General features: G+C 63.0%; 2 protein-coding genes across 8 annotated transcripts; both read left to right on the forward strand.

The window, feature by feature from the left end:
- The first annotated feature begins 1940 nt into the window (after positions 1-1940).
- Positions 1941-4549, forward strand: LOC122432906. Its single transcript, XM_043455205.1, has 3 exons — positions 1941-1959; positions 2632-2873; positions 3090-4549. Exons 1-3 carry the CDS (start codon positions 1941-1943, stop codon positions 3564-3566), a joined length of 738 nt encoding a protein of 245 aa, XP_043311140.1. The 3' UTR covers positions 3567-4549.
- An 801-nt stretch (positions 4550-5350) lies between these two features.
- PDGFA (platelet derived growth factor subunit A) lies at positions 5351-22910 on the forward strand. 7 transcript variants are annotated; one of them, XM_043455721.1, is made up of 8 exons: positions 5818-6103; positions 7001-7130; positions 8520-8616; positions 13130-13234; positions 14495-14682; positions 20263-20389; positions 22282-22398; positions 22682-22910. In XM_043455721.1, exons 2-8 carry the CDS (start codon positions 7068-7070, stop codon positions 22690-22692), a joined length of 708 nt encoding a protein of 235 aa, XP_043311656.1. In that variant the 5' UTR covers positions 5818-6103; positions 7001-7067; the 3' UTR covers positions 22693-22910. The 7 variants fall into 7 exon arrangements, with proteins under 7 accessions (XP_043311652.1, XP_043311654.1, XP_043311656.1 ...); XM_043455722.1 differs by lacking the exon at positions 5818-6103 and adding an exon at positions 6421-6605; XM_043455717.1 differs by lacking the exons at positions 5818-6103; positions 7001-7130 and adding an exon at positions 5351-5619.
- Positions 22911-23295: the final 385 nt, after the last annotated feature.

A 23295-nucleotide genomic window follows, 5' to 3' on the forward strand; every position in this document is an offset into this window, starting at 1 on the left:
TGTCCTCCCCTCCTCAGGACAACGGCTTTGGTGAGAATGCTGCGGTGGAGGGCGGGGGCCTTCCCCAAGACTTACATGGTCAAGTTTGTTCTGAAACGTTTGCTTAACAACTTAATTTCTTAATTCGTAGAAATGTACTTCGTGGCAAGGAGAAGTGAGGATTTAATAAGGTAGTTTCTCTAACCTGCCCCAGTGGCACTGAGTGAAGGACTCTTTCAACGTCTCTCGTTTCCTCCTCTGGAGTAGCTTTAGCTTTTCCGGGCTCTGCGTGTCCCAGCCCGTCTGCCCCGAGCTCCACGCTGTTCTGATGACCCCAGCACCCTGCCGTCTGACCTTCCTCTTCCTTCTTCCCTGCGCGCCTCTTTGTTCTGGGAGCATCGGTGCTCACCCCGCAGCCCCGCCTCTCCAGGGCACTCTGATGTCCTCCCGCTGCCCGTGAGCCGAGGTCGCCTCCCTGCTGACCCCACGGGCTCTGGTCCGGCTTGTGCCTCTGCTCAGGGAGGTGCTGGCCACCCCGCGTGGGAAGCCTTTCCATCCGGTGAGTGCCGCTCTCTGGAGGACACGTTCTTACCATCTTTCCTCTGGGAGGCTTGGGAAGCCAGCAATGCATCTCCCCAAACAACCTGTGAGCCCCAGACTCCTGCCTCCCCCTGGGGGCTGAGTCCCATCAAATCTGAAGGCCAAGGGAGACTGTCGACCCCCCTTACCCCATCTACAGCTAGGACAGAGGGATAGGGCCTGCCAGCAGCCCCCAGGGAAGGAGGTGTAGATGGGCTCTGGGTTCAAGTCAGACCACCAGACTTGAACCTTGGAATTCACATCTAAGATGCAGCAACTCGGCTATAAATCCTGAAGACAACAGTGAGGCTGAGGTCTAGCCACTGGGGCCTGGCAAGCTGGCAGGCGGCCGTGGGGGTCCGTTTCTCTTTCTGTCCCCCCAGCCCACCAGTGGGCTCTGTCCCCGTAGAACAAGTCCACACCCCTGACATGGTCTTGAGGTCTGTGTGACCTGCCCACTGCCCACTGGTCCCAGCTCATGCCCTCCTGCTGGTCCTCGACAGGCCTAGCTGGTTCCTGCTTCCAGGCCTTGGCACAGGCTGCTGTGACCTTTGCCTGGAAGGGTCCATTCTGGTCTCAGCACTGACTCCTTTAGAAACAGGCCTTCCTGACCACCCCAGCTTCCTGACCTGGAAGAGCAGACACTTGTCACTTATTTGCTGCTCCCTGGAGAGACTGCAGGCTCCGCGAGGGCATCGTGTGAGTGCTGCGCTCCCGTGCCCGGCACAGAAGTACCTGTTGTGTGAATGAGGATTTCTGAACGCAGCCCCCTGGGCTGGCTGTTACCAAAGGCAGGAGCTGAGGCTCCAAGATGCTGAAGAGTTTGCTCAGGGTCATACGGCAGACGATGCAAGCGCGGCTGGTGGGCAGAGCAGGCCCGGGGTTGTTCTGGTCTCCAGGTTCTTGGGCTTTCCAGGGCAGGATTTCCGCCCCACCCCCACCCTACTCACATTCACTGGCTTGGCTCCACCGAGGAGATACGAACTCTGGATGCCCAGACCAGCCTTGTCCAGTAGAAATATAACTAGAGCCACACACAGTATTTTAAATTTTCTAGCCACCACATTAAACATAGGAAAAACAAACGTGTGAAATTAATTGCAATAATACAGTTTATTGAATTCATATATCAAAAATGTTATCATTTCAGCAGGTAACTAACGTAAAAATTACTAATGAAAAATTTTACATTCTTTATCTTCATACCAAGTCTTGGAGGCTGTGTGTATTTTATACGAACAGCACATACCAGCCACGTGTCAAATGCCCAGTGGCCTCCTGTGGCAGGAGGCTCCCATCCTAGACAGACCAGGTCTGGCCTTGATTTCTGAAGCCCACAAGTGCCCCTTCCCAGAGGTCTTCATTCACAAAATATTCATAGAATGATTGTGGGCCCATATGGTATGTAAAACTTCATTGTGGTTTGTGTGTTTAAAAGGAAAATATTTAATAGGGAGTTAAAACCAACACTGAGCACAGGGAGGCTGGACTGGAAAGGCCTGATCCTGAACTCGGGCCTGGGGCGGCTGAGATGATGACTTAATTAACACCCGCCTGGCACTTTTGATCTTCAAGGAGAGCTGCCCACTCAGCTGAGGCCACTCCTGGATTAATTGCCCTGAACCAAGAAATCCTTGCCCAGAGATAAAGGGAAATGTGGTGTTTCGTCATGACAAATTGTTCTGAGGTCTGCTTTGGCAGTGGGCAGAGACCTGGGTCTGGACGCCTAGCTGGCCACCCAGGTGGAGGCAGCTGTGCCGGAGCCTGGGGTCCCAGGCCCTGCAGGTGTGCGTGCACGGCGATGCCCCCCCCCCCTCGGCCGGGGGGCTGGGTGGTGGGAGACAGCCGTGCACAGCAAGCTTGCTGGCCCCCACTCTTCAGGTGAGAGAACAGATTCAAGGCAGGGCAGGGACAAACCGCTCCAGCAAAGCCAAGGTCAAGGGGCAGAAGGCAGCTAGCGCCCCTTGGGATGGGGGATCGAGCAGGGGTGGGCTCCAGCCCTGAGGCCCTCACTGCAAGGAGGCCACATCATCTTCGTGCCCGCCTGAAACCGGCAGGGTCAGCTGGCCTGAGACAGCCCCCACCCCCAGCACTGGGAGAGCTGGCCCAGGAGTGACTGCCCAGGGCTGCGCTCTGGGGCTGCGGGCAGTGCCCAGCTTCCTGGCATCTGTAAGAGGGGTGGTGGGGCAGCTCTCCACACCCAGGGGCCACTCAGAAACCGAGGTGTCCCCGTGGACGTTAGTCATAACTCCCACTGCAAAAAACAAAAAAAGGATGATAGCAACAACGGAGTGCCAACTGGTGCCAGGTCCCAGGTAGGCGCTGCGCAGGCGGGGAGGTGGGCTGTAGGGTGAAGGGTCCTGGGCGGGTCTCAGGTCCTTAATAAAGGCGGCCCCTCTCCAGGAGTGGCCAGGCCCTTCCCGCTCCTCCGTGGGTGGGTGGGGGGTCATGGGGTGCCCGGAGGAACCAGCGAGGGGCAGACGCGCAGTCACCCAGCTGCACCCGGAGTCCCTCTCTTCACCTATTTGTAGCACCTGACTCACCTTAATTATGGGTCCGCGGCACGTCGGGGCGCGCCGCCGGGGACGCTGGAGATAGCCCGGAAGCACCGGCTCCGGGGGCGACCGGACATCCCGGGCTGCCAGGTGCGCCTTCACCTCCCACCAGCACTTACCCTCCCTGGAGCTCCCCCCTGGGGCCCCCCCTTCTTCCGCCTAGGGGCCTTTGGCTGCCAAGGGGCGCCCACAGCCTGCCAGAGCCGTGTGTCCTGGGCCTGGGATCCCAATTGTGTGTGGGGGCGGGGGGGGGGGTTGGGGTGGGAGCACCGGGAACCGGGAATTGGTTGGGGTCCGAGCCGGACTCTCGGCCTGGGCGGGGATGCCCCGCGGAGCCCCGTCCTTGCGCTCTGCAAGAACGCCCACGCCTTCTCCGACTCCAATGTATATTTAGCCTCTTTATCAAATGTTTGCAGTGAACCGTGTGAACCGCCTAATAGCGGCTGGAAGTGAAACTCGATTCCTGGGCAGAAAGGAGCACGTGACCACACCTGAGCGGCCAGGATCGCAAGACAGGCGGGCTGGGCAGGTGCCCGAGCCCCCACATGTCTGGCTTTGGGACCCAGGGTCCCCTCTCCCGCCGCCGAGCCTCCATCTGAAGCCGCCTCCCCAATCAGCCCTTCCCCAGAGATAAGGACGCCGGGGTCTGAAAGGGGAAGGGGCCTCGGAGAGAGGCGCCAGGGCCGGGGAGTCCCCGCACGCGTGGGTTCCTGTCCTGGTTGTTGATTCTTGGTCAAGTCGATTCAAGGTCTAGGAAGCACCGTCTAGGGATCTAATTCTGTCGGCTTCTTCCGAGGAGGGGGGGAGGGTGGGCCCGGGCTGTCTTTGGTGGCACGGCAGGCCTTGGTGGGCAGGCCTTGGTGGCCCCGAGTCTCCCCCAAAAGCGGCTGTCACCGGCTGCATAAGTTTGTGCCACCCTGGGCAGTCGCTGTTGTCGTGGTCGCTATGACAACGAGCCGCGGTTTTATTTTTAATAGCCGCCAGCGATTAGAAGGATGCCTCCGTCCTGTCCATCCACCGCCCCCCCCCCCCATCTCGCCTGCTCTCTGCCTAACTTTGGCCTGGGCTCCCGTAGAAGATGCCCCCATTCCCTGTTCCCAGATCTCTTCTGCCCCAAATCCACATTTCTGTCCCAAATTCAAACTGGGAGCCCCTGAATTTCCAGGCTGGGATGGGGCACAGAGCGACTCACTTGCTCAAAGCTGGTGGGAGCCCCCCCCCCCCAGGAATTAGGGAGCCTCTGTATAAAGGTTGGAGCCAGAAGGGCCCCCACCCCAGCCCCTGCAGTACAAGGTGACCTTTCCTCATTCGCACACCCGCTATCAAACCAAGTCCTTCAGCCCCAAAGACGTGTGGGTCCTCGGGTCCCCTCTGCCTGTGGGGAACTCAACGCTCAAGCAGGTGTGATGCAGTCAACTCTCAGGAAGTCTCTGGGCTCCGCCAGGGGTCCAGCCTGAGTCCAGGCAGTGTGCTCTTCACCGCCTTCCGGAAACCATCCAGTGGACTCCCTCCAATGCGATGGAAAGTCTACTTGCGTGGACAAGGACAGTACCAAGGTTTCCCGAGGTCTGCCTCAGCCCTCCTACATTCTGAGCCCCGAGAGCCCGCTTTGGGTAGGGGGAGGCTGCAGGCGGGGCTAGCAGGGGAGAGAGGCAGGTGCGCTGGGGGTCTGAGCGCTGGGAGACCCTGCCCTCTCAGAATCTCAGGAGGGGCCCACCCCTCCTCCCCGGAATCTGGGGGAAGCTGAGGGCCCCCCAAGGGCCCACTCGACTCGGCCTTTGAAATGCTGAAGCCCGTGGAGCCGAGGATGAAAGAACCCCTGGAGGGTTGCTCCTTTACTGCCTTTAGCGGGAGGGCAGCCTGGGCGGGGGCAGGGGCCTAACCCGGAGGATGGGGGTGTGGGGTGGAGGGCTCGGGCCGGCGGGGTCCTCTTTCCACAGCCCACCCAGCCACTCGCAGTCCCTAGCCTTTAATGGCCTCTCGTCTAGCTGCGGGGTCACTTGGCTTGTAACCACTTTAGCCCTGATACCGGGGCTTCTCCGCCTCTCCAGAGACCCGTCGCCAGCGTGCGGTCCCACCAGCCCAGGCAGGCGGAATGGACCCAGCTCGGCGCGCTGCCCTTCCGTGGCGTGGGCGCCGTCCATCCCCGCTCAGGCCTCGGCCTCCCTCTGCCGCTCCCCCGCATCGCTCCGTGCGGCGCGGCGGCCGGAGGTGGCGCTCTGTGCGCCCAGAGGATCCCGGCGCGGGAGCTGAGAATCCCGGGCTCCTCTCGAGCGGCTCTTTTCTTTTCCTCCCTTCCAGCCCTCGAGTTTCTAGCTCAGACCGCCGCCAGGCCTTCCACGAGGGCGCGGGGACTTGGGGGTGCGGGAGCCCAGGGCGGGGACGAGGCCTGCGGCAGCCCCTTCCTCCGATCGCGGCTCCCTCGTTTCCCGGAATGTGGGTGGAGGTTCCTCGGTCAGACACCCCGGGCATCGGATTCCGGGCGGGGGCGCGTGGCAGCCGCCAGGTGAGTGTCCCAGACGCGCCCCTAAACACGCCCCACCTCTCACCAGAGCCTCACTCCCCCTCCTTTTATGGCGGGGGAGCCGGGGGCCCGGGATCCAAACCGTGCAAAGAGGCCGGAGCTCCAGGGCGGGGGGCGGGAGGCGGGGGCCGGCTCGCTTTTGCCCTTTTTGGCGTAGCAGCTCTGGGCGCTGCCCTCTGCCGCCGCTGGGGCCCGGGAGAGGCGAGCCAGCGACGGCGGCGCTTCTGCGGCCGCCTCCTCCCCTCCCCGTCCGGTGCTGCAGGGCTGCAGCTGGCACTGGGGGGTGGGCAAACTCGAGGGAGGGGCGCCTGGGGAGCCCCGGGCAGCGCGCGGAGCCCCGGCGGCTGTGCTCGGGGCCGGGCCCGGGGCCTTGATGGGTTTTACTGCCTGCGCGAGCGCGTGTGTGTGCTCACTGCGGCCGCGGCGGGGCCCTGTCCGGCCCGTTCGGCCCCCGCGCGCTTCCGAGGTGCGGGTCCGGGGCCCGGAATCCGGGGGAGGCGAGGGGGAGGGGGCGGGGGAGGGGCGCGCCGCGGCGCTATAACCCCCTCCCCGCCGCCGGCCGGCTCCACACGCGCGCCCCGCGGAGCCCGCACAACTCCGGCGAGCCGGGCCTGCCCGCGCCGCCTCTTCCTCCTCTGCCGGCGGCAGTGGCGGCGCCGGCTCGGCCCTCAGGCCCGCGCGGCGAGGCCCCGGGCGGGCGGCGGCTGCCAGGCGGAGCGGCCGCGGGCGCTGCCCGGCTCGGGCCGGCGGAGGGCGGAGCGCGGCGCCGGAGCCGAGGGCGCGCCGCGGAGGGGCGCACGCAGGCCGCCGGGCCGCGCCGTGCTGGGCCGCGCCGTGCCCGGCCGGGTGGCGGCGGCGGCGAGAGGAGGCCGGAGGCGAGCGCGGGGCCGCTGGTGGGCGCGCAGGGCCGCCCGCAGCCCGCAGGGAGAGCGCGAGCCCGCGCCGGGCCTGGCCGGGCGTCCAGACAGGTGATGGGTGGTGCGGCGGCAGCGGCTGCAGCCTCGCTCCGGGGTCCCTTTCGGGGCTAACGCCCGCAAATATGCAGAATTACCGGCCTGGTCGCTCCTAGAGCCAGCGCCGGGGAGCGAGCGCGGCGGCGGCCAGCACCGGGAACGCACCAAGGAAGAGGCCCAGCCCCCGCCCTCCGCCCCTTCCGTCCCCACCCCCTACCCGGCGGCCCAGGAGGCTCCCGGCGCGGCGGGCGCGGCGAGCGCGCACTCCCTGCTCCTCCTCCTCTCTGGCGCTGCCTGCCTCTTCGCACTCGCTGCTCGCGCCGGGCGCGCTCCGTCGGCTCCCTGCTCTCCGCGCCACCCTCCTCCGGGCCGCGTTCCCTGAGGGATGGTACTGAATTTCGCCGCCACAGGAGCCCGGCTGGAGCGCCCGCCCCGCGGCCTCGCCTCCCCGCCGAGCCACCGGTGCCTCGGGACGCGATGAGGACCTGGGCTTGTCTGCTGCTCCTCGGCTGCGGGTACCTCGCCAATGCCCTGGCCGAGGTGGGTGCCACCCCCGCGCCCCGTCCTTTCTCCGACTCCCCTGCGCACGCCCCCTGAGGCCGCCCGCGGGCCCGAGAGCCCGGGCTCTGGGGCTCTGCAGGGCGCATTTTGATTTCTGCTAGGGTGGTCGGTTTTTAAATTTTCCCAACTGGGTTCTATTTTCTGCCGTGCCTAAGTGTGTCTGGTGAGTTTCCAGCGTGTTGCGTCGCTCCGCCTCGGAGGGACGGAGTGGCGGCTGGGTGGACGAGTGGGGAGAAACTTCGGGGGCCGCGGGCTCCCCGCTGAGGAGGGAGACCTAGGGCGCGGCGGGCAATGCAGCATTGGGGTGCGGGCGCGCGGAAGGGGGTGTGTGAGAGAGAGAGAACCGGCGGAGCCGGGGAAGAGGGAAGAGCCGCCGACAAACTGGTAGGGGCGGTTGCAGCGGGAGCCCCCGGAAGGCAGGGTGAGCAGCGCGGAGCCGCAGACCCCGGGTCCCGGTCCCCACGCCCGGAGCGGCGGCTGGGCCGGCGCAGTCCCGCCCGCCCGGGGCCTGCTTACAGGTGGCTGAGCGAGACGAGCCGGGGCCGGGCCGAGAGCCCTCGCCCTCCCACCGCCCGCGTCCCCACCCCCACCCTCAATCTCGAATTCCGAATCCTCGTGAGCTGTGCTGTGATAAATGACTTTCTACTCCCTCGTCGTGGGGACTTACTGCTTGAGACCCCCCACGACCCCCGACTCCCTTTAAAAATCTGGACAGAGTAGGGGGAGGCCGAGAAGTGGGGGGTGGTCTGGGATGGGACCCAGAGCTGCGAGAGATAGATATTTAACCCTCACGTTCCCTGGCAGCCCCTCCCAGTCGCGGCTGGATTTGGGGCGTCTTAGTCGGCGCTAGGGCCGCAGCTGGGCCGGAGCCCGGGGTGGGGCGACTGAGTGTGCGCGCGCGCGTTTGCAGACCCTCTACCCCGCAGGTTTGGTCGGGATTCCGGGTGTGAAATTTAAACCTCGGGGTAGATTAAAGTGTTAGGGCTGCCGCGACTTTCGTCGCCGGTCCGTGACGCATTTCAACTTGATCTTTCTCGATGTTGATTTCACTATTAGACCAGCAACTCCTCGGGCCCCTCGCTACCCATAGACCTCTTGTAACGGACACCCCGGGGCAGAGGGACCCGGTGGGTTGTGTGTGTGTGTGTGTGTGTTTAAAGGTGGGGAGCGGTTTCTTTTTGTAAAGAGCAGACGCGGATGGGGACGGAGAATTGGATTGGGGGTCTCACCCAGCCCCACCCTGGGCCTTAGGCTCCAGGACCTGGGCTGGGGGTCCGGCGGCCTTCCTGCAAGGCGCTGGCGCGGGCCGGGTGGGGGACCAGGCGCTCTGGGCAGCCACGGGCGCTGACCGTGTTGCTATGCTTGCAGGAAGCCGAGATCCCCCGCGAGGTCATTGAGAGGCTGGCGCACAGTCAGATCCACAGCATCCGGGACCTCCAGCGACTCCTGGAGATAGACTCCGTAGGTAAATCGCGCCCCTTCCCTCGGCGCGCGGGGAGGGCGCGGGCGGGCGGGCAGGCTGTGTGTGCGCCCCGTGCCGCCTCCCGCTTTCGGGCCGGGCCGGGCGCCGCGCAGGAGCGCACCGAAAGGTCAGAATCCAATCCCGGGCCATAAAAGCCCAGGCGGATGAGTCAGGAGTTTCTCTTCCAATCACCACTTTCTCTCCCGGAGGCGGCCGGGGCCGCTCACTCGCCCAGGGATTGTTTTTTTTGCTTTAAGGAAAATGCCGAATGTGTCTCAGAAAGTTAAGCCACATAGAGGGCGCCGGCGTCCCGGCCAGGTGTGCGGTCCGGGACCTGCCCTCCGGCCAGGAGGAGCCAGCCCAAGCCTTGGGCGCTGAGCCCTGACCTGGGCGCAAGCTGGTGCGCGGTGCCGCCCCCCACCGCCCCACCGAGGGCCCCTTTGTCATCCGTGCGCACTTGCCCTGCGCCTGCTGCCGGGCTGGGCCTTTGTGGTTGTCGAGTCCTGTGTTTTTCTGTTTTCATGAGCCAATAAAAAAGGCGCGTCTTGTACACGCTGCTGTTTGGGGACTATTTGGGGGTTCTCCCTCAGGCCCTGGAGTTGAGCCGCTTTAGGAAACAGTGTCAAGCAGACTTCTGAAGCTATTGTGGGTCAGCTGCAGAGGTGGACTGGCCCCAGGTGGGCAGAGGTGCTGACGACCCACTTTGGCCTGGCTGGGAGCCTGGGGATGCTGGGTGGCTGTGCTTGCCTGTGGACCAGAGGAAGCTCTTTCTAGAGGACAGGGGTTCTGGCCCGCATTTCTGTGGCAGGAACTCCACTGTGAGTTAGCTAGGGAGATACTCATGTCAGAAAACTTACTGTTGACTGGACAAAAAGGGGCCCCAGGTGAGCTTGTCAAATGGAGCAACCAAAGTTAGCCCGGGGTTGGCTGGGAGAATTTTAAGTGGAATGAAGATATTTCTCTGACTGCAGACTACTCTAAAAAGGGGGGACGGTGGGGGAATTAAGTAAAATCACATGGTCTAGTCATTTGGAAATTTGTACCTAATTATGGTGGTGGAGAGGCCTGAACTATTTTCATTTCATGCCAAAACCATTTTCTAGCAAGGGCGATGGTTTCTGTAGTTTCTTGACCCAGGAAATCCTTTGGCTGATCCTTATCAGGAAGGGGGGTAGAATTTCACTTGGAGATCAGAGTGGGGGGGGGGGGATTTTGATCTGGTTCCTTGATGTGTAACCCTGGGGAGAAGGGTTTAGCTTTGGTTAGCTGAGGAGAACACTTGCCTGCATTCTGCTGCTCCCTGATGGACTTGGGAAATGGGGAGACTGGCTCCCAAAAGGTTTCCCCCTGGGAAAGGCTGGGCCTCCCCGCAGGACCTGCTTTGGGTTGTGGTGGGGAAATGGGCCATTCACTTTCTGCTGGGACCATTCTTATTCTGTTTTCTGCAGCCCCGCCTCCCCCCACCCCCCGCCCATTAATGCTTTTAGCATTGCAGCTCTGGGGTCATGCTGATAGCATTCCTGACCTGGGGACTTCTGCGTCCGTGGCCTCCTTGGAGAGTCCAAATAGAAGAAGCAAGGTTGCACCTGCAGGCTCTCCGGGCTGGTTTCAAATCGCCCCCTGATAAAAGCCCTGGGGGCCTGGCTCCCTCCAGCCCCAGGGAGTGGACGGAGAGGATCACCTCCCTCCCTCCCCTACCTGCTGGGGTATCTGGGGTCTGAGAGGGGGCTTCTAGTGCCTGTAGCTTTGGGCTGAGAACTCTGGAGGGGCCCCAGGGTCTCCTTTGTTCAGTAGCCTTGTCCCTCTGGGACCCTTTGTGACACAGTCCCACGGCGGGCTCCTTCATCAGAGCTCTGGGTGGTCCCCCTCTCACAGCTCTGACCTGAGCTGGTTGCTTCTGTAGCTTGTTTTGCAGAAGGAGTGGACTGGGGGTGTGGGTGTTTTCCCCAACTTCTGTTTCTGCCCCAAGTGAAGAGTAGAAATGGACCCCACTGCTAGGAAAGGTTGTAAACTGCTCTCGGGTTACTTCTCCAGGCCCAGGACTCCCCACCAGGGTCAGCCAGAGGTGGGATCAGTGAGGAGGCGGCTGGGTGCAGAGAAGACCCGTTGGCCTAGGTGTCCTTCCTCCTCCTATAGCTCGGAACAGAGCTCTTGGAGACTTATGCCTGGGAGCGGGAAAAGAAACTTGGGTTTGCAGTGGCTCCTCCCTGGGGCGGGGCCTCCAGGGGCCGGGCCGTTCGTCTCCCAGGTGAGGCGCTGCGCCCAGGCCCGCAGGCGGTGGATTCCTTGCCCGCGCCCGCGCGCTCTGAGTGCGCTCATGGACTGGACAGTTGATTTTTCACGTGTGACCTTTGGGTGCAGGGTCCAGCGTATGGTCTTTTAATGACCAGTAGCATGGAGTTTGCGGCCTGTGTGTCGGGTGTCTGAGAGCAGACCATTCAGCCGCTCGGGAGCTGGGAGCTAGGAGCTTTGTTCTCCAAAGCCTGGCCGGGCGCCCGTGTCCATTGAGTAAGGATACATAAATATCACCCCATTAGGCCATTAATGCTCCTCCAGGACTGACGGCTGGAAGACGGCTCTCTATCCTTCAGACATCTGTGCAAAAGAGGCAGAAGGGAAAACCAGTTGATGAGCTGTCCTGAGAGCCATTTTCGGGTGTGATTCATGTGCAGCCTTCTCTTGGGTGGGGGGAATCCCTGCCGGTGGCATCTCCACCTGCATAAATCAGAGGGCCACCTCCCCGTCAGCGAGGCCTGGGCTGGGTTTCTGGACCACCAGTCTCCATAGCGTAGCCGACGAGCTTGTCTGACTGGGAGCTCTTTCTACTCTTGTTGGGGATTGAGCCCTGGTTCAGGTTTCAGAACAATTGATGGACCAGGAGGCTCTGTCTTCTCTGCTTCTTCAGGGGCAAGAGGCCTGGGTGGGAGGGCAGGCAGTCTGGGGTCTCCTGCTGGCCATTGGTCTTGCTTGTCCTTCTGAGCCTTGGCCTCAGTTTCCTCCGAGGTGAAGAGGCGGCAGCTCCATGATGTCGTGGAAGGCCGCTCTTGCCTGGCCGGAGTGCAGCCTGGGCTGCTGCCGTTCGTTGTCTCCTAGAAGCTGAGGATGGACCAGCTGCTCCCGGGCTTGGTGATGGCAAGATGGCCACCACCAGGACGTGACTCATAATGTCACTTTTTTCGTGAAAAAATGCTTCTTGTAACAGTTGGTGGATGGGAAATTCTTACTGCATGAGTAGTTCTGTTCTGATCTTATTTTGAGTCTCAGAAAAAATTAGTGGCAGTGGAACATTGAGTCATTTTGAGGGAAGAGCTGGGTTCTCCTGGACAGCGGCGTGCAAGGCGGCGCATCTTGTGTTCCTGCTGCGTTTTCTGTGTTTGAGCTTCGCTTCTAGTGAGTGCAGCTTCAGACTGCGGGCATGAGGACAGTCTCCAAGGCCTCTGCTGCGCATCGGGGAGAGGGGGTCCTCAGGTCTGGGCTCGTGGCCGGGATACCACTGGAGCTTCTTGGGGAGGGGAGGTGGCGAGAACGGGATCATTGGGCAGCTGTGGCCCTTGAGGCGTGCTTTCTCAGAGCCCGCTGCCCTTGGTTAACTGTGGGGGAAGCAGTGATGGAGGGGAGAAGTGGGGAGATCCCCCACTGGGTCTGAGGGCCAGGGTGGGGCAGCCACGTGTGGCCCACTCCATCCTGGTGCAGGTGCTGTCCTTGGGCGGGGTCAGGCCAGACGGCAGGTGTGTGTGTCCCTTCCGAGCCGTCTGGGGGGCTCTGGGGGCAGAGCGGGTGGTGGTGTGTGTACTGAGGGGGCTGTAGCCAGCCTGGGGCACTAGGCCCAGTGGTGACCTTGGCTCTGGGGCCGCTCAAAGCACTTTCCTTCCTGAGAGCCGTGTCCTGTCACCGGGCACCGGATTCCTGACGCGCCGCTCCCGGGTCTCGTGGCCTCTCTGTCACGGTGGGCTGACATTCAGGGGCGAGTGGGGTGTGACCGAGGCCCAGTTTGGCCTTGCTTCTGATGCCCCTGCAGGGCCGGATGCTCAGCCAGGATTGGGCCAGTGAGGGCGGCAGAGGTGGTAGAAAAGCTGCGGCCACAGCCAGGCCCGCGGTCCAGTCTGCTGTCCAGCCCGCTGTCCAAGGTGCGCTGTCCAGCAAGCAGCAGCAGGCCTGTCAGCTCTGCCTTGCAGGTGGGGTGGGCTGGCTTCAGGCACCTCCCCTGGGTCAGCCCTCACCTGGCTTCCCTGAGGAGGCGTCCCAGGCGGGTTGGCCTTGGGCCCTTCCCCGCTGGCATGCAGCTTTGTGGTGGGGTGCAGGGCAGGCGCCCATGGCAGGAGCCTCATGCCAGCTGCATGGGGTGGCTGGGACATCTTTGGCAGTTGGGAGTCTCATTCTGCGCACGTCTGGAGGCCCCCCATGTGGGTGTGGAGGGACCCCCTCCATGAGGAGGAGGGCGGCGGAGCGTGCTGCTGCGCAGGCCCCAGAGGCCCAGGTGTGGGCAGCCAGTCGGCATCTCCTCTTTCTCCTGTAGGAGCCGAGGAGCCTTTGGAAACCAGTCTGAGAGCCCACGGGGGCCACGGCGCCAAGCATGCCCCGGAGAAGCGGCCAGTGCCCATCCGGAGGAAAAGGAGCATCGGTGAGTCCCCGGGCTGGGGGCCTGTGGAGGGGCTCCGGGGATGTGCCCCAACACCGGGACGTGGGGTCTGCCCTTTCTCTGCTGCGTAGGCCCAGCGCCCCCCTCCCTACCCCGGCCCACCCGCTCCCCACTGCAGGCCTGGCTTGGGCCAAGAGTTTCCAGAAGCGGGGAGCCGTCATAAATTCCTGAAGTGCCCGGTCTTGTTGGGACCTGTGCTGGAGGCAGCCTCGCTGGAGGATGGGTTGTGTTTAATTTGCAGCTCATAACATCGAGCACAGAGTGTTCTCCGCTGCCCTGCGGTGTGGTGGGTGCAGCCGTGCTGGGCCTGGGGTCCCTTTCTGGGGTCCCCACCCCCCGCAGGCCTGGCCCCCTGGCCCCACTCTGAGCGTCCGGGGTCTGCCTGGCCCCTTCAGCAGTGACTGGCTGATGGAGGTCTCTTAGGGCCTTGGGCTTGGCCTTGAGGGGAGACCTTGCCCCGGGGGTGCAGTTGGGGGGTGTGACCACCCAGTCCCGTACCACCTGGGGGTCCTGACAGCTGCCCGTTCTCCGTGTGACCTTGGGCCTGTGACTCCCTCTGAGCTGTCTTTCCAAGAATATGGATTTTATAGCTTCTACCTTTGGGCGCGGTGTGTGGGTAGACGATTCCTGGTTGAGGCCAGCAGGCCCTCCCAGGTGACGTGTGCTGCCTCGAGTCTTCGGGGCTGACGGGGGCCTGTCCTGCTCCAGACCAGGGGCATGCCCTTGAGCGGAACTGGGGCTGGACTGAAGCCCTGCCTGGCTGGCCTCCCCACACCCTTCCTGCTGGTGGGCGCTGGGTTGGGCACTGTCAGCGGGACCCCTTCCTGCTCTTGATTTGGGGGCCACTGAAAATGTGCTTGTGAGAGGTGGGGCCCTTGGGAGGCGGGGCAGGTGAGAGCCGGCCCCCTGCCCCCGGCCCTGAGTGAAGGCGGTGTCCCAGCTCCAAGCTGGCCTCAGGGGCTGTGTGAGCCCCTTTCCAGCCCCCGCACCCCAGGGGAGGCTCTCTGTAGTCCCCTGCCCCTCTGGGGTCTCCCCTCCCAGCCCTCAAGTTACTGCTCATCTTTGGGCCAGTCAGCGGCACGCAGTTGGGGGCTGGGGTCTTTCTGCCTGTGCTGGACCGGGGTCTGTGTGACATGTCCCGTGGGCAGAAGCCGTGGGCCGTGGGTCACTCCTGCCTGGACCCCTGGGAGCTGCCACAGCCCTGGGGTTTCTAGCACGTTCACCCGCCTCTCATCTCTGCAGAGGAGGCCATCCCGGCGGCCTGCAAGACCAGGACTGTCATCTACGAGATACCTCGGAGCCAGGTGGACCCCACGTCCGCCAACTTCCTGATCTGGCCGCCGTGCGTGGAGGTGAAGCGCTGCACCGGGTGCTGTAACACGAGCAGCGTCAGGTGCCAGCCGTCGCGTGTGCACCACCGCAGCGTCAAGGTGAGCCCGTGAGTCCCTGGCCCACGGCGGCCAGCCGTGGCCGTGAGTCGGAGAGCGAGTCCATTTCTCTGACAGGCAGAGGCCCGGGGGCGGGACTGGGGCTTGGGTCCTGGTGGGTGGTTTAAGGGTGGCGTCCAGGCCCCCCTCCAAGGGCCTCTCGTGGGAAACACATTTGAATCTTGGGATGACCTGGTGGTTTGCCTCACCGACAGGTCTCGCATGGTGTCCAGCCATTTAGCTGAGAGCTGCCTGGTGTCTTCTCCAGGCCCTGGAAGGATCTCTTGGGCACTTTAGTTGGGGCTGTGGTGCGTGGCAAGGGGGCTGGGCATCCCTGAGAGCCTCTCCCCACCGAGGCCGGCAGGGAGCCCTTGACTGGGGCCGGTTGGGGATGCTGACTCCCACCATGGCTCGGAACTTGGCTCAGAACTCAGGCCGCGGGGCCAGGTACACGCCCGTCATGCTAGACCTCCAGCCCCCGCGAAACCTGGGCGGGTGCCCCTCTCCGCCGGACGTGCGTGTTGATGGGGCACCAGCCAGGGGCGTCCTTTTGGGAGCCAGGTCGCCCCCTGTTTCAGGAAGGTGTGCTTTGCGTGGAGACCCACAGGCCCAGCAGCTTGGGTCAGACATCTCTGCCTCCGGTATTGGGCTCCTAGGAGCTGGTACACGGCCAGTGCTCACTGCGAATCCCAGTCAGGAGGCTGGCTGGTTTGACCACTAAGGGCATCACGGGGTCTTGCAGCAGGGCAGGTTCCAAGGACACATATTGGGGCTCATCCTCTGAATCTGGGGGAAATTCTGCTTCCTCAGGTCACTGGGCAGCTAAACTAGGGTCTGGCTTCCGGCCCTACATCTGGAAGCCTTTCTTAGCCTGGGCTTACTCTCCTCCGGCCGCACCTGCCTCTTCTGGGGAGTGGTCTGGGACACAGGGACTGCCCGCCCCCACGGAAGGTCTGGCTCCAGGTGGGCCATGGTCCCTGGGGCATGGACTTGGCACCGTCCCCACGGAGCAGCCCCCCCCAACTCAGCCGGGCCTCCAGTTTTCCTGGAACGCGGACTTCCGCTCCGGGGGTGCAGTAGAACTCTTTTCTCCACTGGGAATTATCTTAGATTGCCTGCAAGTCTGAGTTCAGGCTTCTGGCTCCAGAGTGAGGTGTGGAGTTAAGGACCCTGTAGCTGGCACGCGAGAAGCACTTTAGACTCTAACTGGGACTTGACTTGACCTCGGGGACTTGGTCCTCTGCGTGCTTTGGGGATTGAGTAAGCGGATTCCACGGCTGGCTGCCTGCCTGTGGTCTTAGGTGGACACTCCTCTGGGGCCAAGGTGCCCTGGAGTGCCTGCCTGGGGCGCTGGCTCCCGCCTTAGGCTTCAGACTCCGGGTAGGGGGCCCTGCTGCTGCGTCCTCCTCAGTTCAAGGAGGAAGCAGGCCTGATGCCTGCCTGTGGGCTCAGCTGCAGCCCTGGCTCTCAACCCAGCCTCCTCCGCTTCTGTTGGGTCTGGGGGTCCCTCCTTGTGGTGTGTTGAGGGGTCTTAGGAGCCCCAGGAGTCCACAGAACTGAGGTCTTAGTCTCTTGGGCCTGGGGGTGGGGTGCCCTAGATTAGATGGTCCTGCTTGCGAACTCTGGAGCCTGTCTGTCGGGCCAGCGGCAGGGGCCTGGAGGTACAGGGGAGCGGAAATGGAGCGGGCTTTCTGCCCGTGGCTCCAGCCGTTGAGGTTCCCCAAGGCTCCCACTCTTGCTTCCCATGGTCTGGTCCCGGCCTGGGCAGTGACCCTCTGTCTCCCTTGGTCCATCCTTAGGGTGGGTGGTTGGCCCGGAGCTCCCTGGGGGTCTCGGTGGGTGAGGGCGGGTGGCCCAGAGCTCCTCAGGGGTCTCGGTGGGTGAGGGCGGGGGTTCCGTCTGCTGGGGCACAGGCCTGACCAGCGGGTGGGAGAGTTGGGCTCCGTCTGCCCGGGGAGGGGGGCGTCAGCCCACTGTGGGGGGCCTGGCAGCCTGGCCCTGCATCTGGTGCCCCGTGAGCCTTTGCCCACCCTCTCTCCATCAAGAGGTCGGCAAAGAGACATCTGGCCCCAGGCCCCGGGGTCCTGGCAGGAGGAGACGGAGGCCAATGGGAACAGGGGGCCCATTGTGGAGCACCCACCCCCCGGCCTGGCCAGGGGCCACCCCCTCCATTTGGGGTTGAGGCCAAGCAGAGAGGGGGTCCTCGGGGCCCAGACTGAGTGCGGGGTGGGCGCTGGGGGTCACGGACGACGCACAGCCTGAGGGCCCTTGTTGGGAGGAGAGGGCGGGGAGGCTGGGTCGGTCTCCTGGGCGATTGAACCAGGCGGGCACCCTCAGCTGCAGGTGGACCCGGGCCTGGGGTCAGGACACGCCCGGGCCGGTGGCCTGCCCCCCAGAGCCCTGCCGTGACCTCTGTGGAGGGTGGCCTGAGGTTTCACAGCTCCCTGGGGGCCTGTGACCTCCAGGGCCTGCCCTGGGGGCAGCTCGTGGACCCTGGAGCCCCTGCAGACCCACCGTATTGCCATGTGGGCAGGGGTCCCTGCCACCTCCCCTGCACCCTGCTCAGCAAGGTCAGCACTTTGCCCCCTGATACAGGCTGAGATGCGGACCTGGCCCCTAGACCTGAGCCTCGGTGGCCGGGACGGGGTAGCTGGGGGTGGGCAACAGTCGCTCAGGCCCCTCCCCGCCGTCGCCAGTGGGTGGGCCTCCAGCCTCTCTGGTGTTGGGAGTTTGGGGCGGCTCTGCTTTCAGGGCAGCCGTGGGCCAGGCCTCTAGACACGGGCAGTTAACTGCAGTCCTACTTCGCCAGGCCTCTGGCCTCTGGGAGGTGGGCCTGGCGTGCCTCCGTGGGGAAGCCCAGGACAGCCTCTGCGCCCCTCGTGGACGAGGGGCCTGTGCTTTGGGTGGGGGTCCCCATGGGGGCCGCATCGGCCGTTGCTGCTCCTGGAGCCAGGTCAGGGCTGTGAGGGTGAGGCAGGGGCTCTGGCAGCGTGTCTTGGTGCCGGGATCCTGAGTCCCTGCCCCGCGGTGCGAGGTGCCCACTGCTTGCCCGGCTTGAGCCCTGGTCAGTCAGGGAGGCCAGACCCCATCAGCCGCAGGCCCTGGAGCTGGGGTTCTCTTCTCTGGCCATCGTGGCCGCTAAACTGGGCCTGGAGAAGGCCTCCCACCTCCTGCCACCTGCCTGGGAGCCAGGTAGGTCTGTCTCTCGTGACCCTGCGAGCCGGACTCAGTTCTGAGTGGACGTGGGGCTGCAGGGCCCCGGCGACCCCCGCGCAGTGGACTGAGGACATTCCCTGGCTGAGGGGCGCACTCAGGGCCTCTGCCGGTTCCGAGTCCAGGACCCCTCCCAATGAACCATGCCCTGTCTGTGCGGCCTCAGTTTCTCTGTCTGTGAAATGGGCCGTGGTCGTGCCCTCTCGAGGCCGCTGTGTCACGGGCCTGGCCCGTGGGGTTCAGGAGATGCTGCTGTTTATTCCGGATGACCTGGGTTGGTGGGGGGCCCTGCAGGGTGTGGCTCTCCCTGGCCCTCCTGGGGTGTCCTGCTTCATGGGGGCTGCTGGGCGCAGGAATCCAAGGCCTGGCTCAGAAGGCTCACGGCATCGCGGGTGGTGTGCTTGGGTGGGTCTGGCCCGGGACACCGCAGGTGGGGCAGCTCCATGGCGGGGATCCGAATGTCTGGTTTTTCAGGAGCGGCCGAGACAAACATTGGGGAGAGCACGGGGTGTGGGCTCTGAGAGGCTGCAGTGTAGGTTCTGGGGGTGGGGCTCCAAGGACGTCAGCATCTTCATCATGGCCTTGGCTAGAGCAGAGGACGCTTTTGAGAATTTAATATTCACAGCGCGTTCTTGGGGGAAAAATGTAGCCATTTCCTGGCCAGACGGAGGTGGTGGACCGGCCTGGAATCCTTGCATATCCAGAAGCAGGTGCAGCCATGAATCCGTTTGTTTTTCTGTGATAAGAAAAACAAGACTTTTCTCTAAAGACTGGAGTGGCTGCTGTCGGGCACCCTTCACTGAGGGGCTCCCGGGGCAGTGCTGCTGGGCCCACCGCTGGTCCCCGGGGGCCTGTCTGGTGGCTGGCGAGCCTCCCCCACACCCACGCCGGCCATGGGGGCCTGGGTCCTCGTCCTGCCCTGCAGAGGATGCCAGCGAGGTGCCCACTGGCCAGAGGCGTGCCGTCCAGAGGGCCAGGCCCTGTGTCCCCCAGCAGAGGCCAGGGTGGCGGGAAGCGTGTGGGCACTGAGCAGGGTCCAGGGCAGGGTGAGGTGCTGGCCTGTGTTCCCGCTGCCTGAGCCCCAGGGGAGTGGGCAGCACTGCTTGGGCTGGCAGGCTGGCCTCTCTGGACGGGGGCCTCGGACAGGCTCTGTGCGAAGGTGCCAACTTCGGTGGCCTCTGGACAGTGACCCCAGTTCCAGGCACTTCTGTGTGTGTGAGCTGTTTGTCCTTCACCGTGACCCCCGGTGCGTGTGGTCTCTGTTCCCACGTTACAGATGGGAAGGCAGAGGCTGGCTGCCTATGTGGCCCACATGCCTGGCTCTTGGACTCTCCCCAGGGAAGGGGGCGGGGGCAGGGGCAGGGGCACCCGAGCCGCAGGCCGCGCCAGGTGAAGACGTCCCGCAGGAGCTCCCACCCAAGGCCTCCTCTCTTCCTGGTCTCGAGGTCTCGACTTGGGAAACCTCTGGGCCTGGCCCCAAACCCAGCCTGGCTCCTGACCCCGTTTGAGCCACGGCCGCTGCACACGGCTGGTGGGCCACCGCCTCTCTTCTGTTTGGTTAATGCATGCGGCCAGGTGGCTGCTCCAGGTCTGGACGGGCCTCCTGGCCTGCTCGCCTATGGGGTGGGCAGCCTGGCCACCGGAGTGCAGGCCAACCCTCTGCCCGGGGTCCCCCAGTTTCTGGCCTCGAAGCTCCTTGTAAAGGACTGTCCCAGGCTGGAGGCTTCTGTTTGTGGCCTGGGGTCCTGTTCGCCCTGATCAGCTGTGGCCCATGAGCCAGGCTTCCCCTGGGCCTCCAAGTGCCGGAGGTGGATCTTGGCCAAGCCCTGCCCCCCCCCCCAACCATGTCTCTGGGCGAAGAGCGAGGGATGGAGAGAGCGTCCCTGGGGGCCGTTCTCGGAGCTGGGTGAGGCTGCAGGGCTGGGCCCAGCCCCGCCTCGGGCAGCTGAGGGATCTTCGTCTGGAGCCCCACCAGGCCAGAGCGACAGCCCCACGTGGGCCCGCGCCTCCTGCTCCTCCTCTGGGCTCGGGGTTGGGCCGGCGGGAGGATGGTCCCCGGCCCTCTTGCTGCTGGCGGTCAGGCGCACTCTTGCCAACCCCTGTGGCTGTTCCACGCATCCCTGAAGCATGGAAGCAAACTCCTTCCCTCACCCAGAGCTCCCCCTCGAGGGCATCCTGCAGGGCCTCTCCTGGCGTGCACAAGCCTCTGGGCTCAAGTTAAAATGGGACCAAACCACAAACACCGCACCGGATCTCACTGCTTCCTCACTGGTGCCCCCACTTCTCCCACTGGGAGGTCAGAGGTCAGGGGTTGTCCCGGCTCCTGGGCCCGTGTGCCGCTCGTCCACGGCTGCCCTGCTGTCTCGGCAGGTGGCCAAGGTGGAGTACTTCAGGAAGAAGGCGAAGTTAAAAGAGGTGCAGGTGCGGCTGGAGGAGCACCTGGAGTGCACGTGCGCGAGCGCCAGCCCGAGCCCCGAGCACCGCGAGGAGGAGGCGGGTGAGTCCCTGCCGGGGGCGCCGAGTCGTCCAGTGGCCTTGGGGGGGCGGCGGGGTCGGGGGGCTGGAGCTGAGGCCTGTCGGCCCAGGACCTGCTGTGGGGTGGCGTGCTGCCCCCAAGGGCATCGCGGGGACACGGCCACGCGCCTGGAGGGAGGGGTCAGGCTGCTGTGAGGGCCTGTCTCCTGCCCCAGCCCGAGTGGTGAGTGGAGAGATGCAGCCCGTCCCTGGCGGGTGGCAGGCGCTGGCCACAGCGTTGGCGCTTGGGGACCTGGCCTTTTCGGGCAGGCTGCCCTGAGCAGCCCGGCGTCGTGACCGCCGCGCCGGGCCAGCTCACGAGACCAGGAAGTGTCTCCCTGCCAGCGCCATCGAGCTGTTTTACAGAAAGACAAACACCCCAGGTATTTATTGCTTCAGTTTCCACCCCATACCCTCCCTCAGGCCCACTCACCCTTCCTGCCCTTCTGTCAACAGGAAGGCGTAGGGAGTCAGGTAAAAAACGGAAAAGAAAAAAGTTAAAACCCACCTAACATGGCCAACCAGGTAGGAGCTGCCTGCCCGCCGCGCCACTGTCCTGGGGTGGGAGGCGCAGCGCCCGATCACTCGGCGAATCACTCACAGGCGAGGACGCACCCTGATTGGCCTTGATCCGCCCGCGAGCTTCCGCTGTCTGTCTGGCCGGGCTGCGGGACTCTGCGCTCCTGTTCTCTGCCCCTTCTCCTGCTGCTCGAGACGCCTGGCCCCCGGCCCCCTCCTGCTCCGGGGCCCCCACTCTGGCTTTGGTCCTCATTGATCGGGAGGCAGAGATCATAGGCGCTGATCTGGGCTGGGCTGCCTGAGCAGCAGTGGCGTAGCTCCCGTGTTTAATTGCTGGGATCACGCGGACAGCTTACCCACTACTTCGACAGATGGAAAAACTGAGGCTTACCGGGATCACAGATGAGACTTGTTAAAGGCTGGATAGATCCTATCTGAAATGCTTTGTAAACACATAGGGCTGTTGGCTGCTGTATTGGAAATTGTGTTTGGCTGCTAACAACACACCAGAAATAAGGGCGAGATAAGGTAGAGACCAGAGCAGGTATGGCAGTCTCAGAGTATCATCAGACACCCACTTCAGGGCTGGTGATGTCCGTCCTCAGCCTCGTGGCCTGAGATGGCTGCCACAGCTCCAGAAATCGTGTTACACTCCAGGCTGGAAGAAAGATTATGGTGAGGAGAACAGTGAAAGGACCCAGTGACTTTTGCTTTAATCTCACTGGCCATCCCTCCACTCTAAGGGGGCCTGGGAAAAGTGGCCCTTTAGAGGGGCTTCCCAGGGGAGGTGGGTGTGGGCAACTGCAGTTGTCATGGAGGAGGCAGTGATGAGTCTTCCTGTTCCTTCCTGTTGGACTGTCTGCCTCCGGAGAGCCTGGTCCTTGCTCCTGGGCATGTGGGAGCCCATGGCACCCAAGACAAATAGTTGTGAGAGGAACTCTTAGCAACAGGTGCCTGGGAACCCAGGGCCCAGCTGAGTGATGTGTTAACTGTAGAACCTGACCAGGCCAGGAGCTTCTGAGGCCTGTGGGCCAGGTCCACTTGGGAGGCTCCTCTGGGAGGAAGGGTCCATATAGACAGATCCTGAAGCAGCCCCCGACTGCGCAGCCTTGGCTCTGGGTCCTGAGGGTGTGTAGGGGCTGATCTGTACCTGCCTGTGCTTCCCAGTCTGCAGCCACTGGGCTGAGCCTCCATGGGACAGCTGATGACAGAGACCCCAAAGGGAGAGAGCCATCCCTGCCTCCCTGCTAGCATTCGGGCTCTCGGCATGTGGTACAAATGTTGGGATGAGCAACAGATAGGTGGTGTAGGGTGGGGAAGAGCTGCTGTAAGCTCAGGTCTGTGTACCCTGCCCAGTCACAGAGACCCCTGTGTCTCACTGGTGGCATCCAGTGGCAAGATTGTCTCATGGCCCAGAATGGCTGCCGGAGCACCAGAAATCACATCAAGCTGTAGGCCAGAAGAAAGAGAAAGGTGAGAAAAGCAGAAGAACTCTTCTGGGCCTCAGTTTTCCCTATCTGTACAATGGGAGGATGGGGCTTGCTCTGAAGCTGTGTTCTTTGAGATCCCAAGAGCCGAGCCCCAGTTCTGGTCAGGATGTTACAGAAAGGGTAATGGGGCATATTTGATTTGAAAAATTTAGCAAAGGCTTTAAATCCTGCGAGCTACCACGCAGCGTGTATGCGTGCGTGTGCGTGCCGTCATGGCACTCGTGAGTTCGTGGCCTCTCAGTGTCCGTCTCTCTTCCTGCCTGCAGATGTGAGGTGAAGATCAGCCAGCAGCCCTCTCCCGGGACACGGATGTACATGGCGTGTTACATTCCTGAACCTACTATGTACGGTGCTTACTGCCAGCGTGGTCTTTGTTCTCCTCCGTGAAAACTGTCTCCATGCACGCTTTGGAGAACAAAGAGACAGTATACGTTGTTCATGTGACATCAAAGCAAGTATTGTAGCACTCGGTGAAACAATAAGACGCTTCCTTGTCAAAAAAAAAAAAAAAAAAAGAGCAAACAAAACCACGAAATACAACAAACAAAACTCACAAAAATATCTGAACAGTTGCCGGAATGGAGGGACGCCCCGAGGGACGGAAGGACTGACGTCTCGGCGGACTGGATCTCTGTCCAGGGTGGTCACAGGTGCTTCTGCCAAGGATGCAGAGCCTGCTTTCTGAAGGCTGTGATCGGAGGCCGCAGGCTCTGCAGGCGCACGCAGGAGCCGAGACTGTCTGGGAGACCACATCTCCTTGCCGTAGTGTTTGAGTCTTATCCAGAAACCTCCCTGAGAGCCTTAAGTGGATTTTTTTTTTTACATCATAAAGTGATTATTCAGCTTTCCTTTTTACTCTTGGCCTAGCTTTTTTTTTTTT

This window comes from Cervus canadensis, chromosome 32 (genome assembly GCF_019320065.1).
Source record: "Cervus canadensis isolate Bull #8, Minnesota chromosome 32, ASM1932006v1, whole genome shotgun sequence".
NCBI lineage: Eukaryota > Metazoa > Chordata > Mammalia > Artiodactyla > Cervidae > Cervus > Cervus canadensis.